This window comes from Lygodium microphyllum, unplaced genomic scaffold (genome assembly GCF_053477565.2).
Source record: "Lygodium microphyllum isolate KBCC unplaced genomic scaffold, Lygodium_microphyllum_v1.1.10 scaffold_31, whole genome shotgun sequence".
Taxonomy (NCBI): Eukaryota; Viridiplantae; Streptophyta; class Polypodiopsida; order Schizaeales; family Lygodiaceae; genus Lygodium; species Lygodium microphyllum.
The window spans coordinates 8,938,034-8,951,021 of NW_028229514.1; the positions used below are offsets into that span (position 1 = coordinate 8,938,034).

Here is a 12,988-nt window from a genome sequence, read left to right on the forward strand (position 1 = left end):
CAAGAGTTGAATACTTTGAAGAAAGAAAAACCCATGTCAATGAGTGTGGTTTTGAAGGTGAGGAGCATTGCAAATACTTTGGCAGCAATTGATGCAATGCGTGATAATAATGATTTGGTTTGAGTCTACTTTGGATGGCTGTAATAATGAGAAGACCTAGAAATCATTTGTCACTTGATGATCACCGAAGAGATCAACATGCAAGGTAAATCATCTAAAAGAAGTGGTGAAGAGATCCAGCTTTTTACTCAAGTTCAAGAATGAGACATGTCAGATTCTCTTCAAGAGGCTGCGGTATGGGACCTGCTGGTGATAATCAGCAAAATAGGTTAAATAAACAATTTGGTAAAATGTAGGTTTCAAGAGGCCGTGGAAACTTTAGAGGCAGGAGGAGCTCTAGAGGAAGAGACAGATGGTAGAACAAAGACTCTAAAAATTCCAGTATTTTTTGCCATTACTGTGGTAAAATAGATTATATTGCAGTCCATTATTATGCTAAGAAGAATGATATGGATAATGGTAAATTGTAGCAAGGAAACTATACATCGTCTTCACAACAGAATGAAGATAAAAAATACCATATTAGAGAATTTGGAAATCTCCCAAGTTCTACTTTTAAATAAGGAGTAAAGATTCGACCAAATGGCTAAATTTTAAACCCATATTTGAGAGTGAGACTTGGGGGGTTGTTTATATAATATCTAAGGAAATTTTTACATTCAAGTAAGGGGATAAGATTTGACCACGTGTTCAAATATTAGTCAGATTAGAAATTTCCAAAATTCTTGAATATGTGGTTAAAATGAGTGTGCTTTATGTACATTGGAAAGGTTTCATTGCCATGTATAATGTCCAGAAAAAGAGTTTATCAAATGTATTACATGTGCCATCAATCACAAAGAACCTAGTGTCTGTTGGCCAAATGGTAGAGTAAGAGTTACAGGTTCGATTTAATACAAAATATTTTTTTGTAGAAGTTTTAATGATAAGTGTAAATTGGTTGCAAAAGAAAGTAGTGTTAGTCACCTTAGATACTAGAATTCCTACTATGAATGATGTTATGTATGCTAAAGAAAAAGGAGTGGTCTCACAAACATTGAAATATGGTATAAACATATTGAACATACAAATGTGCAAAGGATGAAATTATTATAGTCCAAAGGATTAGCTAGATAGTTGCCTACTTTTAAAGTTGTAGAATTTCATAAGTGTAGGAAGCATATCACTTTGGTAAGTAGACATGAGGGTAAAACTCCCATACTGGTATGAGTGGAGTTATTATAAGAAAAATCAACCATGAATTTCATGCATGATGTACATCATGACAAAAATGCCGAAGATAAGTCTCCAACCACTTATCTACCCTTTATGTCTAGTCATCAGTCTACAAATTATAGGTTGTAGAAGGAGCCATCTTAGTACCCATGGAGATAGAAGGAGCCATCTTAGTACCCATGGAGATAAATACCACCTATCAAAATTTACTCGTGAACTTGGTATCCCTATCATGTACAATTACATGTGGTAATCAATGTGATCTAAATATTTTCTCCATGAACTAGCTAGCCACCTTTTTGCATGACAGAGATGTGAGCACAAATATACTTGATATTGTACATACAAATGTCTAGGGGCCTACATAGAACATCTCTTAGTGGCAACAAATACTTTGTCAAGTTTATTGATGATTATTTAGGGAAGTTGTGAGTATATTTCATGAAGAAAAAGAGTGATGTATTTGAGCATTTCAAAACTTTCAAGTCTCTTGTTGAAACAAAAATAGGCTTGAAAACTAAGTGCTTGAGATTAGATAGAGGGGGAGATTACCTCTCTAATGAGTTTAGTGGTTTCTTGAGGTCTCATGGGATAAAGAGACAATTTACTTGTAAGTATATCCCACAAAAAAATGGGATTGCAAAAAAGAAAAATAAACATACTGCAGAAGTTGCACTGGTATTGATGGTTAGTTGAAAACAATATTAAAAAAAAAACTTGGTCTAAAGTTGCTCATACTACTATCTATATTATGAATAGAACTCTCACATCTGCACGTCATGGGATGACCCCCAAAGAATTCTTTGCATGCAAGAATCTCAATATGTCACACTTAAAAGAGTTTTGCTATATTGCATATGTTCATGTGCCACATAAGCTACAAAAGAAGCTTGATCCAAATGCCAAACAATGTATTTTTATTAGATACTTTTTAGAAGTAAAAAATACTATATTAGAGAATTTGGAAATCTCTCAAGTTTCACTTTTAAATAAGGAGTAAAGATTTGACCAAGTGGCTAAATCTTAACCCCATATTTGAGAGTGGAACTTAGAGAGATTGCTTATATAGTATTTAAGAAAAATTCTATTTTCAAGTAAGGGGATAAGATTTGACCATGTGTCCAAATATTAATCACATTAAAAAATTTTAAACTTTATGAAAATTCCCAATTTTTTGAATATGTGGTTAAAAATGGTATTATTGTTATAACCCTATCATCATAGGTGAGTTTAGAGCGAGTAGGGATGTTATTTTCGATGAGATGAGTAGTTGGTATGCATCAATGGTGATGCATTGGATGATCATGATAATTATATGCAAAATGAAAAGCAAGAATCATGGAGTCTTAGTGGACCAAAAACATCATTGAGTACTACATCTAGAGTTAGCCCTTGGTCTAGGAAACTAAGGAGTAGCCCCACATCTTCAAGAGGATCTACAAGAGTCACATGTAAAGACAAAGGGAAGAAGAAAGTATTGGGTGGGAATGATGCATCTACTAGCCATATGGGATTTGATGGGGATTCTAGTGGTTCAAAGAGTTTGAATGATGAACTTGGTATTCTTTCAATGAGGACACCAAGTGTACAGAGAGCACATGATAATGTAAAGGCTCCACTGAGTGATCTGATGGTACACAGGTCTAGTAGGGCCAAATACCCTGTTAAAAGATTTGGTTTTGAAGGTTATGCAACTCCCCATTTTTCTTATATGGTAAAGGTAATTGAGGATGTTGGGCCTACTTGTTTTGAGTATGCTATTGATCATGCTCATTGGGATGTAGCAATGGATGAGGAGATGGATACATTAAAATCCAATAAAACTTGAAATTTTGCACCATGTTTAAGGGAAAAAAAACTATTGGATGTAAGTGGGTTTACAAAATCAAGAATAATGTAAATGGTTAAGTTAGTAGGTATAAGGCTATGATGATTGCAAAAGGCTATGCTCAAATATATGGAATATATTATGAAGATACATTTGGCCCAATTGCTAAGATGGCAACTCTTAGATGTGTGATTTCTTTCATAGTAGCCAAAGGTTGGAATTTATAGTAAATGGATGTCAAGAATGCCTTCTTGCATGGTGAATTGCAAGAAGAGGTGTATATGGAGCAGCCAATAGGCTATGAGGATTTAGAGCATCCCACATATATATGCAAGTTAAAGAAAGTGCTCTATGGGTTGAAGTAAGCACCTAAAGCATGGTCTAATAAGATCAAATAGTGTCTTGTTAACATTGACTTTTATGTTTCTGATGCTGACCACTCACTTTATGTGAGAAAGGGAGATGCACGCTTGGTCATCATAGTCATCTATGTCGATGACTTGATTATTATGGGTGATAAAGTAAATGAATTTTTGAAGGAGTTTGAGATGAAGGATTTGGGTGAGCTAAGGTACTTTCTTAGTATTGAGGTGATCAAATGTTATAATAATTTATGGATGTCCCAAAGGCAATATGGATTGGATATGTTATCGAAGTATGATATGATAGCGTTAAACCTCTTTTAGTGCCATTGGACCAAAATGTAAAGTTGAGTGCTGATATTGGGGATGGGATAGAAGACCCTATTGCGTTCAAGAGGATAGTATAGAGTTTTATTTACATGACTATCACAAGTCCAAACTTGAGCTATGTTGTTGGCCTTGTTAGTTTGTTTATGCAAATGCCTAGAAAGTATCATTTAGATGCAATTAGATGCACATTGAGGTATGTGAAGTCACTTTACATTATGGACTTTTTAATGATGCATGTAAGGATGTACATGCATTTGGATACACATATGTAGATCGGGCCAGTAGCATGTTAGAGAGAAGATCTACCAACAAATTTATATTTTCCCTTAACATTGCAGTAGTTACATGGAGCAACAAAAGGCAACCTACAGTTACTTTACCGAGTATAGAGGCTGAGTATAGAGATGCCGCTATGGTAGCATGTAAGGTGGTATGGCTACAAAAGTTATTGGGTGATTTGGGTATGCATGGAGATGGTCCAATTATCATTTAGTGTGACAAAATGAGAAATATACAACTAGCTAGGAGCTCAATGTTCCATACTAGGACAAAATACATTGAGGTGCACTATCACTTTGTGAGAGAGAAGGTACTTATAAGAGAGATTTACTTGGTATATGTTAGCACACATGATTAGATAGCTAACACTTTCACAAAGGCATTGGGTGTAGAGAAGCTTCAAAAGTTTTGAAGCTTACTTGGAGTTGAAAAGATACAATGGTATTGAGATGGCAAGCTCATCACATGCAAACATTGATGATGGACTACCTGGCTAGATGGGTCCGCATGTCTATACTTAGCATGTTAGTAGTCATTATGATTCTCACATGGTCACTAACTTATCACTTATTATATTTAGTTTGTTGCACCTACCTACAACTAGCTTAGTTATAGCACCAATCGATTGCTAAATTCAATTATGCACTATTTGACTTAGTAGGCTACTTTCCTTTATGTTTTATTTTATCTATACTCTGTGTACATTGTATTGTGTGAGGAAGAAGAGGAAGAAACTAGTAAGAAAACGTTTTTGGCCTCCATCTCTCTTCTTGTATTCTTGAGTGAGCTTTCTCTTATGTGTGGTGTATGTTTGACATAGCAACTCAAGCAAGTCCCCCCACCATACAATTTTTGACACTTTTACTAAAGAATGCTAATTCGAAAAGAAAAATGTGTGTATTAAATGTTACTTGGTGCAGTCACAAGGGTCGAATTTAACCATTAGTATACAGGATATGAGCATTTCATTGGAGCATCATGATGACAATCACATGTCCAAATGTGAAGAGGCTATTAGATATGCTCAGTGCCCCATCCTCATTAGGTGCACCAATGATCCAACGTACTCTAAGTTATAAAGAAAAAATTATGAGGAGAAGTCATGTGTGAGCATGAACATTGGTTGGATCCTAGTTTGTATGGTAGATGAGATCTATGGATTGGATGGAAAAAGATAATCTTTTGTGCATCTAAGCTTTGGATTAGATAGAATAGTTATGTTGGTAGTAATGCAAGATGCAATGCACTGAGTTGGGGGGAGTGATCACAAGCACTCCTATTTTGGGGTCCATAGGCAATAGAAATGGCCACTAGCTAGAGGGGTCTTAGGGGGCTAGTAGCCACCTTGGTAAGGATTTGGGGACAATGCCCTCGAGCCCGATGATAAAGAGAATATTCCTTGAAATAGTCCTTGGCTCATAACATGGTCAAACATGCTGACTAGTTGCTAACTAGACTATCTTCCAACGCTACACAAGGAAGACTTGTTCAAAAACATCAATAACCTATCACTTCCATGGAAATGTCTACTTCATCTATGGAAACAACACATGCACATGTATTGGTTCCACATCTTACTCCACACTTGGCTCCATGCCTTGCCCCATACCCTCGTCCTCTATTATTGAAGTTTTTTCCTCTTGGAGGATTATGAGGAACATTGACATTAGTGTTCGTTTTCCTATTGGGTCACTAAGCTCAAAAGTGGCATGGTTGATTACATTTAAAACAATTTGGTCTATTATGTTTATTCCTATTATTATTACTTTTGTAGTTGCCTTCCAGAGGAGTGTTGGCAAGCATGACCTTAATTATAATTGTTTTGCTAATAATTCACTTGAGCCCTTTTGGATAGGAAAGCATGTTGTTATATTGGTCAAATTTGTTATTTTGCTTGAGTAGAATGGTTACATTCTCATTAAGGCATCTTCTAGATCAGTAGACTTCATCATCTCTAGTTGGTCATTAACAAGCATATTTAAACCCTGACAGAAGCACATCACTTGTTTGCTCATGGATATGTGGGGAGAGCTTCACTTAACAACCTTAATCAAACAATCATTGCTTGATTTGCCATACTGGTTCCTACAACAAAGAAGTGGTTTTCCATCTGCTCAATTTAGGTTTTGGCATTAACTTCAACCTTCATTCCTTCTCCATTAAATTTAGATGGCTTAACCTGCTTGAGAAAAGTTTTTATCTCCTTTTCAATCAAGTCAATAGCAGCATGAGTTGAAGGTGTACTAGTGAAGTGAACTTAAGGACACTTTGATCTTTTAATTAAACCAATAGTTTTTTTTCATAGTTTGTAATACATCAAAATTTCCACTTGATTTATCAAATTATTGTTTAGAAAACAAAATAGTTTCATCACTTTAACAAGATCATATATTCAATGTGTTTTCATATCATCCTGGGACTTAACGCATTTAGTGCTTAAGTTTATAACATTGGATCCAAAAGTGACAATATATTATATTGCCAAACTTAGCAAGATTCATATCCAAAAAAGAGAGTTATATTTTCACACTATTCTTGCACCACAGGTTATATAGTTTTTATATAAAGCTTTCCATACAAGGCCAAAAAGTTTTACATATGGGAGTTTTTGGAGGATATTTTGGCTAATTATATAACCTCAACAATGGACCTCAGATAGAGGTATGGTGGAGTAAGTAAGACTCTCCTTGCAAATATCTAGTGCTAGATATTTGTTGGATAGATTGGGAAAATCCTCAATCTTATTATTTTCAATAGATTGGCTAGTTATACTTACTTGATTTAGTCTGATATTAATCTTGGTGACACTGCGATAAACCCATTGGTTGAAGGTCATTGTCTCACCTTCTTTGCAGACCATAGAATTATTAGAGCTTCTATGAAACATGAAGAGATGAACTAATTAAAGTCTTTCAACCCAACATAGCCTCCATAAACTAAATTCTAGACCAATCATATGGTCAACATAGACGAATAAATATATGGGCATCTAGCACCAGCCTTGATATAGGGTCCATTGATTCGAATTGAATTGGTAATCTCAAAGGATAAAAATATGCTCCATGGTATGGAAAATTTCTTCACTCAAGGTGAAGCTTACTATTCAATGGTAGTAGGGTGGACCCTATGAGTCGAGGAAAACTAGCGTAAGAGCTGTCACTTGACTTTCTTAGGGTTTGGTCTTAGAACCTAGCCAAGTGTCATTTTAGGGGAATGGAGATGATAATTCACCTTATGGGCAGAGGGGTTGAGTCTATCCATCCCTCGTCTCTGAGTCACTATGAAGTAACTGTAGCGAACATGCTACTTCGATCTCCATTGATTACAAAGTGATCACTTTGATTGAGTGCTAGCTATTCTATTAGCAATTGTTAGATCTGTAGGATCTCATAGGTTGATCCGCATGGATTGAGGCCAAGTGCTTCACTATAAGGTGCACCTAAGGCTACCTAGTCATATCAAAGTCAAATTATTCATGTGGAGTACCGATGGCATGAGATTGGGACAAGGCCTTGAGCAACTTCTATGTGTTACCTTTCGTATCGAGAAGTGGGTACATTACATGCATGTGCTTGTCTATATGCATGCATGTGTGTGTGTGAGCACATGCACATGCATATGCATATGCATGTGCATGTGCACATGTGTTCATGTGTATATGTGTGTGCATGCATGTGGGAGTGTATGAGTATGCACATGTGTGTGTGTGTGCATGTATGCATTTGAGTGCATGTATGTATGTGCATGTGTGTGTGCATGTGCACATGCATGCATGTGCAAGTGTGCATGCATTTGTGTTTTTGTGTCTTGCATCTCCTTCATTTTGTATGCAGCAATAATCTACACGAACCATCTTTTCTTTGATAAAGATCGCCAAAGAGATTAGTATATGGGCAACTCACAAATTTTTTATATAGAAGGAATTCAATAACTCTATGTTTTTTGTTGTTGTTTTGGACATTCTAGGTTGTTTCCATACTATGCATGGATGATGTCTCTTAGTTGGCGTTGGCTCCATGGATATTACAACTATCCACTACGAGTTCATCATATTAGGGAGGAGCTAGGGAGATATACAATGGGTGTCTTAGTTAGATAATAGATCATGCATCATTCATTGCTTGTGTTGTGTTTATGTATCATTGCACATAACTCATTGAATCATCAAAAGGACAAGCAAAACAATCTATTTTAAGAGCCCAAATATCAATTTATGGATAATTGTGTATTAGCACACAAGAAAAATGTCTCATTACTTGCAAGATTGTATAAACTTCTTATTCATGAAGTAATTTGGAATTCGGCAACTACATCAACCTCTTTCAAGAAGCAAAATGAGAGAAAGACTCTTATAGATAATGTGACGCCTGTCAAGTTTCAACGGTCTTTGTGTTTTCTATGTTTGGGGGGGAGAGGGGGGATATACTTGTAATGATATATTAGGTAGGATGCTTATGAAGCCTTGAAACGTTCAAATTAGTCTAGATAGGCCATGCCCATCTTGCGTGAAGGCTTCTTTATGAGGTAATACAAAAGAGAGATCTTAGTACCTGCTCACTATGGGGATTTGCCTAATGATGGATTTCCTTTTTGGTATTGTGATGATCATAACACCGTCCTCATCTTGGGCTATGATTCTATCTAGAAGAATGTTGTCGGGGAGTTGGAATCGGCGAAGAAAGCTACCTCGAGGCCTCTCAATAATATGCTCAATCATATAGTCTCTACTCCTTTCTAACTCACCAATGTGCACGCCACTAATTTGAAGCACATTGCCAGGGAGCACCTGTAAGCTTATGTCGTCCTTGGTCAAACCTACAAAAACAACACAATTTGTGCTCAAGGTTTATGCCACGATTGAGCTGATCAGTACACATGCAAGATGGAGCTCTGCTGGTCACCTGGTACATCGAGCTTGATGTGGTGTGCTGACGCAGTCTCGAGCCAGTCCACCTTGAGCTCGCCAACGCTGGCAATGGTAGGGAAGCGAGAGAAGCTGGCCATGATATAGCGCGCGCGTGCACAGACACAGAGAAAGAGAGAGGGAGTGTGTGTGTGTGAGAGAGAGAGAGAGTACTAAGCCAACGAATGGGGAGGGATGAGCCAGCACCTGTCCTTTTATAGTAGTCTCTCTCTCTCTCTCTCTCTCTCTCTGAGTGTCTCTGTCTCTGTGCGCCTTTGCAGGGTCTCTACTCAACCCCCATCGGGTTATTTCCTTCCCTTTCAGCTAACATTGTTCCTTTCCTACATTGTTTATCTCTGCCTTTAACGTCTTTTCATTGTCTTGTCCTTTCGAACCATCTCCTTGAGTGCATAAGAAGCCTCCATTTACTCTTCATTAACATCTGGCATCGATGTCAATGTATTCCTGGCCCTTAGGAAAGCAAAACACATGACCCTCACTGTTTTTCCTTGAATTATGAGAATAAGTAACCTTTTCTAAGACACCTCCCATCGATACAGAGAGTATAGCCTCCATGTTACTCAATTCAAATGTCTTGATGCCGCTAGGTGGCCTTTATTCCCTTGGCTCTCTCAAATATCTAACTTAATAGTCCTCCATTATGATTCATGTCCTTGTACATATCATTGGTATAAGGGGGGATGTAGCATATATTACGCTATCTCAAACATGGTGAATTGTTCCTATAAAAGGGCAACCATTTAAATCCCTTTTTCGCCACTTGGAAGCAAACACCCCTCCTTTTGGAAGCATTCACCAAGCACATACCCCTTCTTTCGGAAGCATTCACAAAGTAGTTATATCTTGTAGCTTCTTTGTGAGTGAACACACAAAGAACTAATCTCCAACACCACCAAGTCTTTTGATGGGTTCCATCTATACTCCACAAGTCTTGTTCTTCTTGTTATAGACAAAATGAAATTATGCACAACGACTGCACTCAAGTTCTATTGGAAGAATATTCAAATACCTCAGGTAGGCCTTCAAAAGTCAACAAAGTTTATCTTTTCCACCTCTTTTCATTTATGAGCATCTTATCATGTACCATCTACCAAGTGGAATCACCGTCATATTGGGGAATATGGGAATTTCCCATAAGTTTGGGACACGTGGTCAAATCTTTGGATTTGTCATAACCTGAACACTATAACTCCAAATTGAGCGCTCTATAGCTCAATAGATTCCATTTTTCAAGCTCTTTCCAATGATAGGTCACATCATATGGTTTTGAGAAACTTATGGGCATGCTATTCGAGTGCCACCTTTTTAGTATTCAAAAAATGAGAATTGGGAGATTCCCAAACTCACTAATATTGTGCATTGACCTACCATATTGACCTGTTTATGAGGCATCCTTACAACATTACTTGTATAACAATGTAATAAATCAAGCCTTCAAATAAGTTTTTTGCTTTTTTACACTCTTGCATTCCTTCACAGAGACCTCTTTGAGGAAGTCTATATGGCTGAACCACCATATTTTGCCAATGCCTAGAGACCTACTTAATATGTATGCAAATTAAGGAAAGCCATATATAGCTTAAAGTAGAGTGCTTGGCAATGGCACCACAAAAAACATGCTTATCTCTTGTAGAATAGGGTTTTTGATGCATCAAAGCTGACCACAACTTATTCGCCTTCAACATTGATTATTTCTTCCTAATCTTGGGTCTTTGTGGCAAAACAACATCCTTATTGCAACATCTTCTCTTGATGCTCTTCATTTGCAAAAGAGCTAATTGGTACCCACTTCCCCTTTACTGAGAATAGGAATATTTCTTAGGCATCGAAGTTATTCGGCTCCATCAATAAATGTATATCAATCAATTCCTTCACCTATAATTTTAATCTAGCTTCCTTGCTTTCACTCCTCTTTTTCTTACTCCCAAACTTGAGCATTTTGATGTTTCTCCATTATCCCAAGAATCAGATGCCCAAATCCTCGATCATATTCACCACCTCATAACTTCTACACATCCTGACCTTTGTTATGTAGAAAATACTCTATGCAAATACATCCAAAGACACACCCAAGATTATTGGAAAGCTGTACAATAGCTAATATGATACATCAAAGCTAGTAGCTACTTCAACCTCAAGTACCACCTTCGATTATAGGAGATGCCCTTTCTACCTATTGTGATGCTGATTGGGAGGTGATATTCTCACCAATAGATCAACTACCATCTATTTACTCCTTTTGGGTGGATCTCCTATCTATTGGAGTACCAAAAAGCAACACTCTATGACAATGTCTACCACAAAAAGTTGATGTATGTAGCTACCTCTCTTGCAATCAAAGATTGTTTATGGATCACACAAATGATGTAGGAACTCGACTTGTACAACAAATATGATTTCTTTACCATTTATTGTGACAATCGATCATGTGTCACAATAATCACTTCAAGTAATCTCATCTTTGACAAACTAAAACACATTCATTTATGCTACCATTTTGCAAAAGAATTATACGAGGAGGACTATCTTCACATTGAGCATGTGCTTAGTTCTTACAATTGGGAAAATTTTCTTACAAAAGTGAGCACGTGATAGTGGCTTGTATGAGACTTTTATAGATGTAGTATGAGAATGAGAAGAGGTGGTTTCACATTTTACATGTGTGGTAATGAGAATGAGAAGGGGTGGTTTCACATTGGGGATTTGGTAAAGAGGGCATAATGGATGTAGGAGTATATGCAGGAGAAGAGGTTGATGGAAATGGTGGATTGGAAAAGGTGGAGTTTGGAAGGTAAGGAGATGGGGAGTTCATTTGGACTAGCATGTTGCCACTTGAATCTTGGGATTGGGAAGGGTGTAAGAAGAATGTCTTGACTATGGTGTGCAGTTTGGCACACCATGTTTGAGATTATGAGTCTCCCATGCAGCACACCACAAGGTGTGCAATGGAGGAGATAGCATGGCTTCGATTGGGGAGGCTTATTTTCAGGGAAGTTACTATATGTATATCCTCTATATCACATGTGTTCAAGGCCAATTTATAAATATCCTTATCTCTGAATTTTTCTTGAATAAAACATAACCCTTATCTATTCAATCTGTAAATAACCCCTTTATATTACCCCCTTCTGTATGTTAAAAATGTATAAAATTGTATTTAAAAAACACCTTATTTTGAACCCACGTGATGCACACATATATTCATGAGTAACTTACCTGGGGGCTAATTGGTTAGCTACATGGCATGTGGTGGCAGGGAAAATTATCGTAGGGACAAGGAAGGAGGTGGTCATCAGTGAAAGGAGGTTGGTGCTCCTAGATGTGAATGGTGCACTATGGTATTGTGAAGGTTACATGTGGACATGGCAAAAAAGAAGGCAAAGAATGAGGGTGGGAAATATTAACAATATTATGGAGGGGTCATTTGAGTGTGGTGGGCATGTTTGAACACTGAAAAGGAGGGAGGGTGCTCCTGATGGCATGCTCAACTACATGTAGAGTAGGCAACAGTGAAGCTTGTGGGTGGCAGGAGTCAATGGTTATGGGGGGTACTCTACATGTGTGGCAGATGCATTTGAAGACCCGAAGAAGGAGGTGGGGTGGTCCTAACAGTGCACTACACGACATGTAAGAAGGGAAAGATAGTGGGAGACAGGAGTCAATGGGGTGGTAAGGAGTGCTGTAAGCGGGTGCATCATCAGGTGGGGTGGGACAAAAAATGGGATCATATGGAAACGTTTTTGCATGGTAGCTTTGAAGTGATTGTCAAGTTGGTGCCCATGTGGAGTGGGATTCATGGGTTGGGGAAGGTAGTCCATTGATTGGAGTTGGATAGGGGGTGGGTCATATGAAAGACACCCACCCCTTGTGTAACAAGCAAGACATACATGAATTACAAGAAAAATACCAATCACATCGACGGTATTTGAGGTGTAAGAGGGTTAGGTCAATTATCATGAAATAACCAAGAAACTCTCTCTTCATCTTCAT

At 37.5% G+C, this 12,988-nt stretch overlaps 1 protein-coding gene across 1 annotated transcript; it reads right to left on the reverse strand.

Moving 5' to 3' along the window:
• Positions 1-8,401: 8,401 nt before the first annotated feature.
• On the reverse strand, positions 8,402-9,167 carry LOC148009298 (17.4 kDa class I heat shock protein-like). Its single transcript, XM_087673562.1, has 2 exons — positions 8,976-9,167; positions 8,402-8,889 (listed from the first exon to the last, which is right to left on the reverse strand). Exons 1-2 carry the CDS (start codon positions 9,076-9,078, stop codon positions 8,618-8,620), a joined length of 375 nt encoding a protein of 124 aa, XP_087529688.1. The 5' UTR covers positions 9,079-9,167; the 3' UTR covers positions 8,402-8,617.
• Between the last annotated feature and the right edge of the window lie 3,821 nt (positions 9,168-12,988).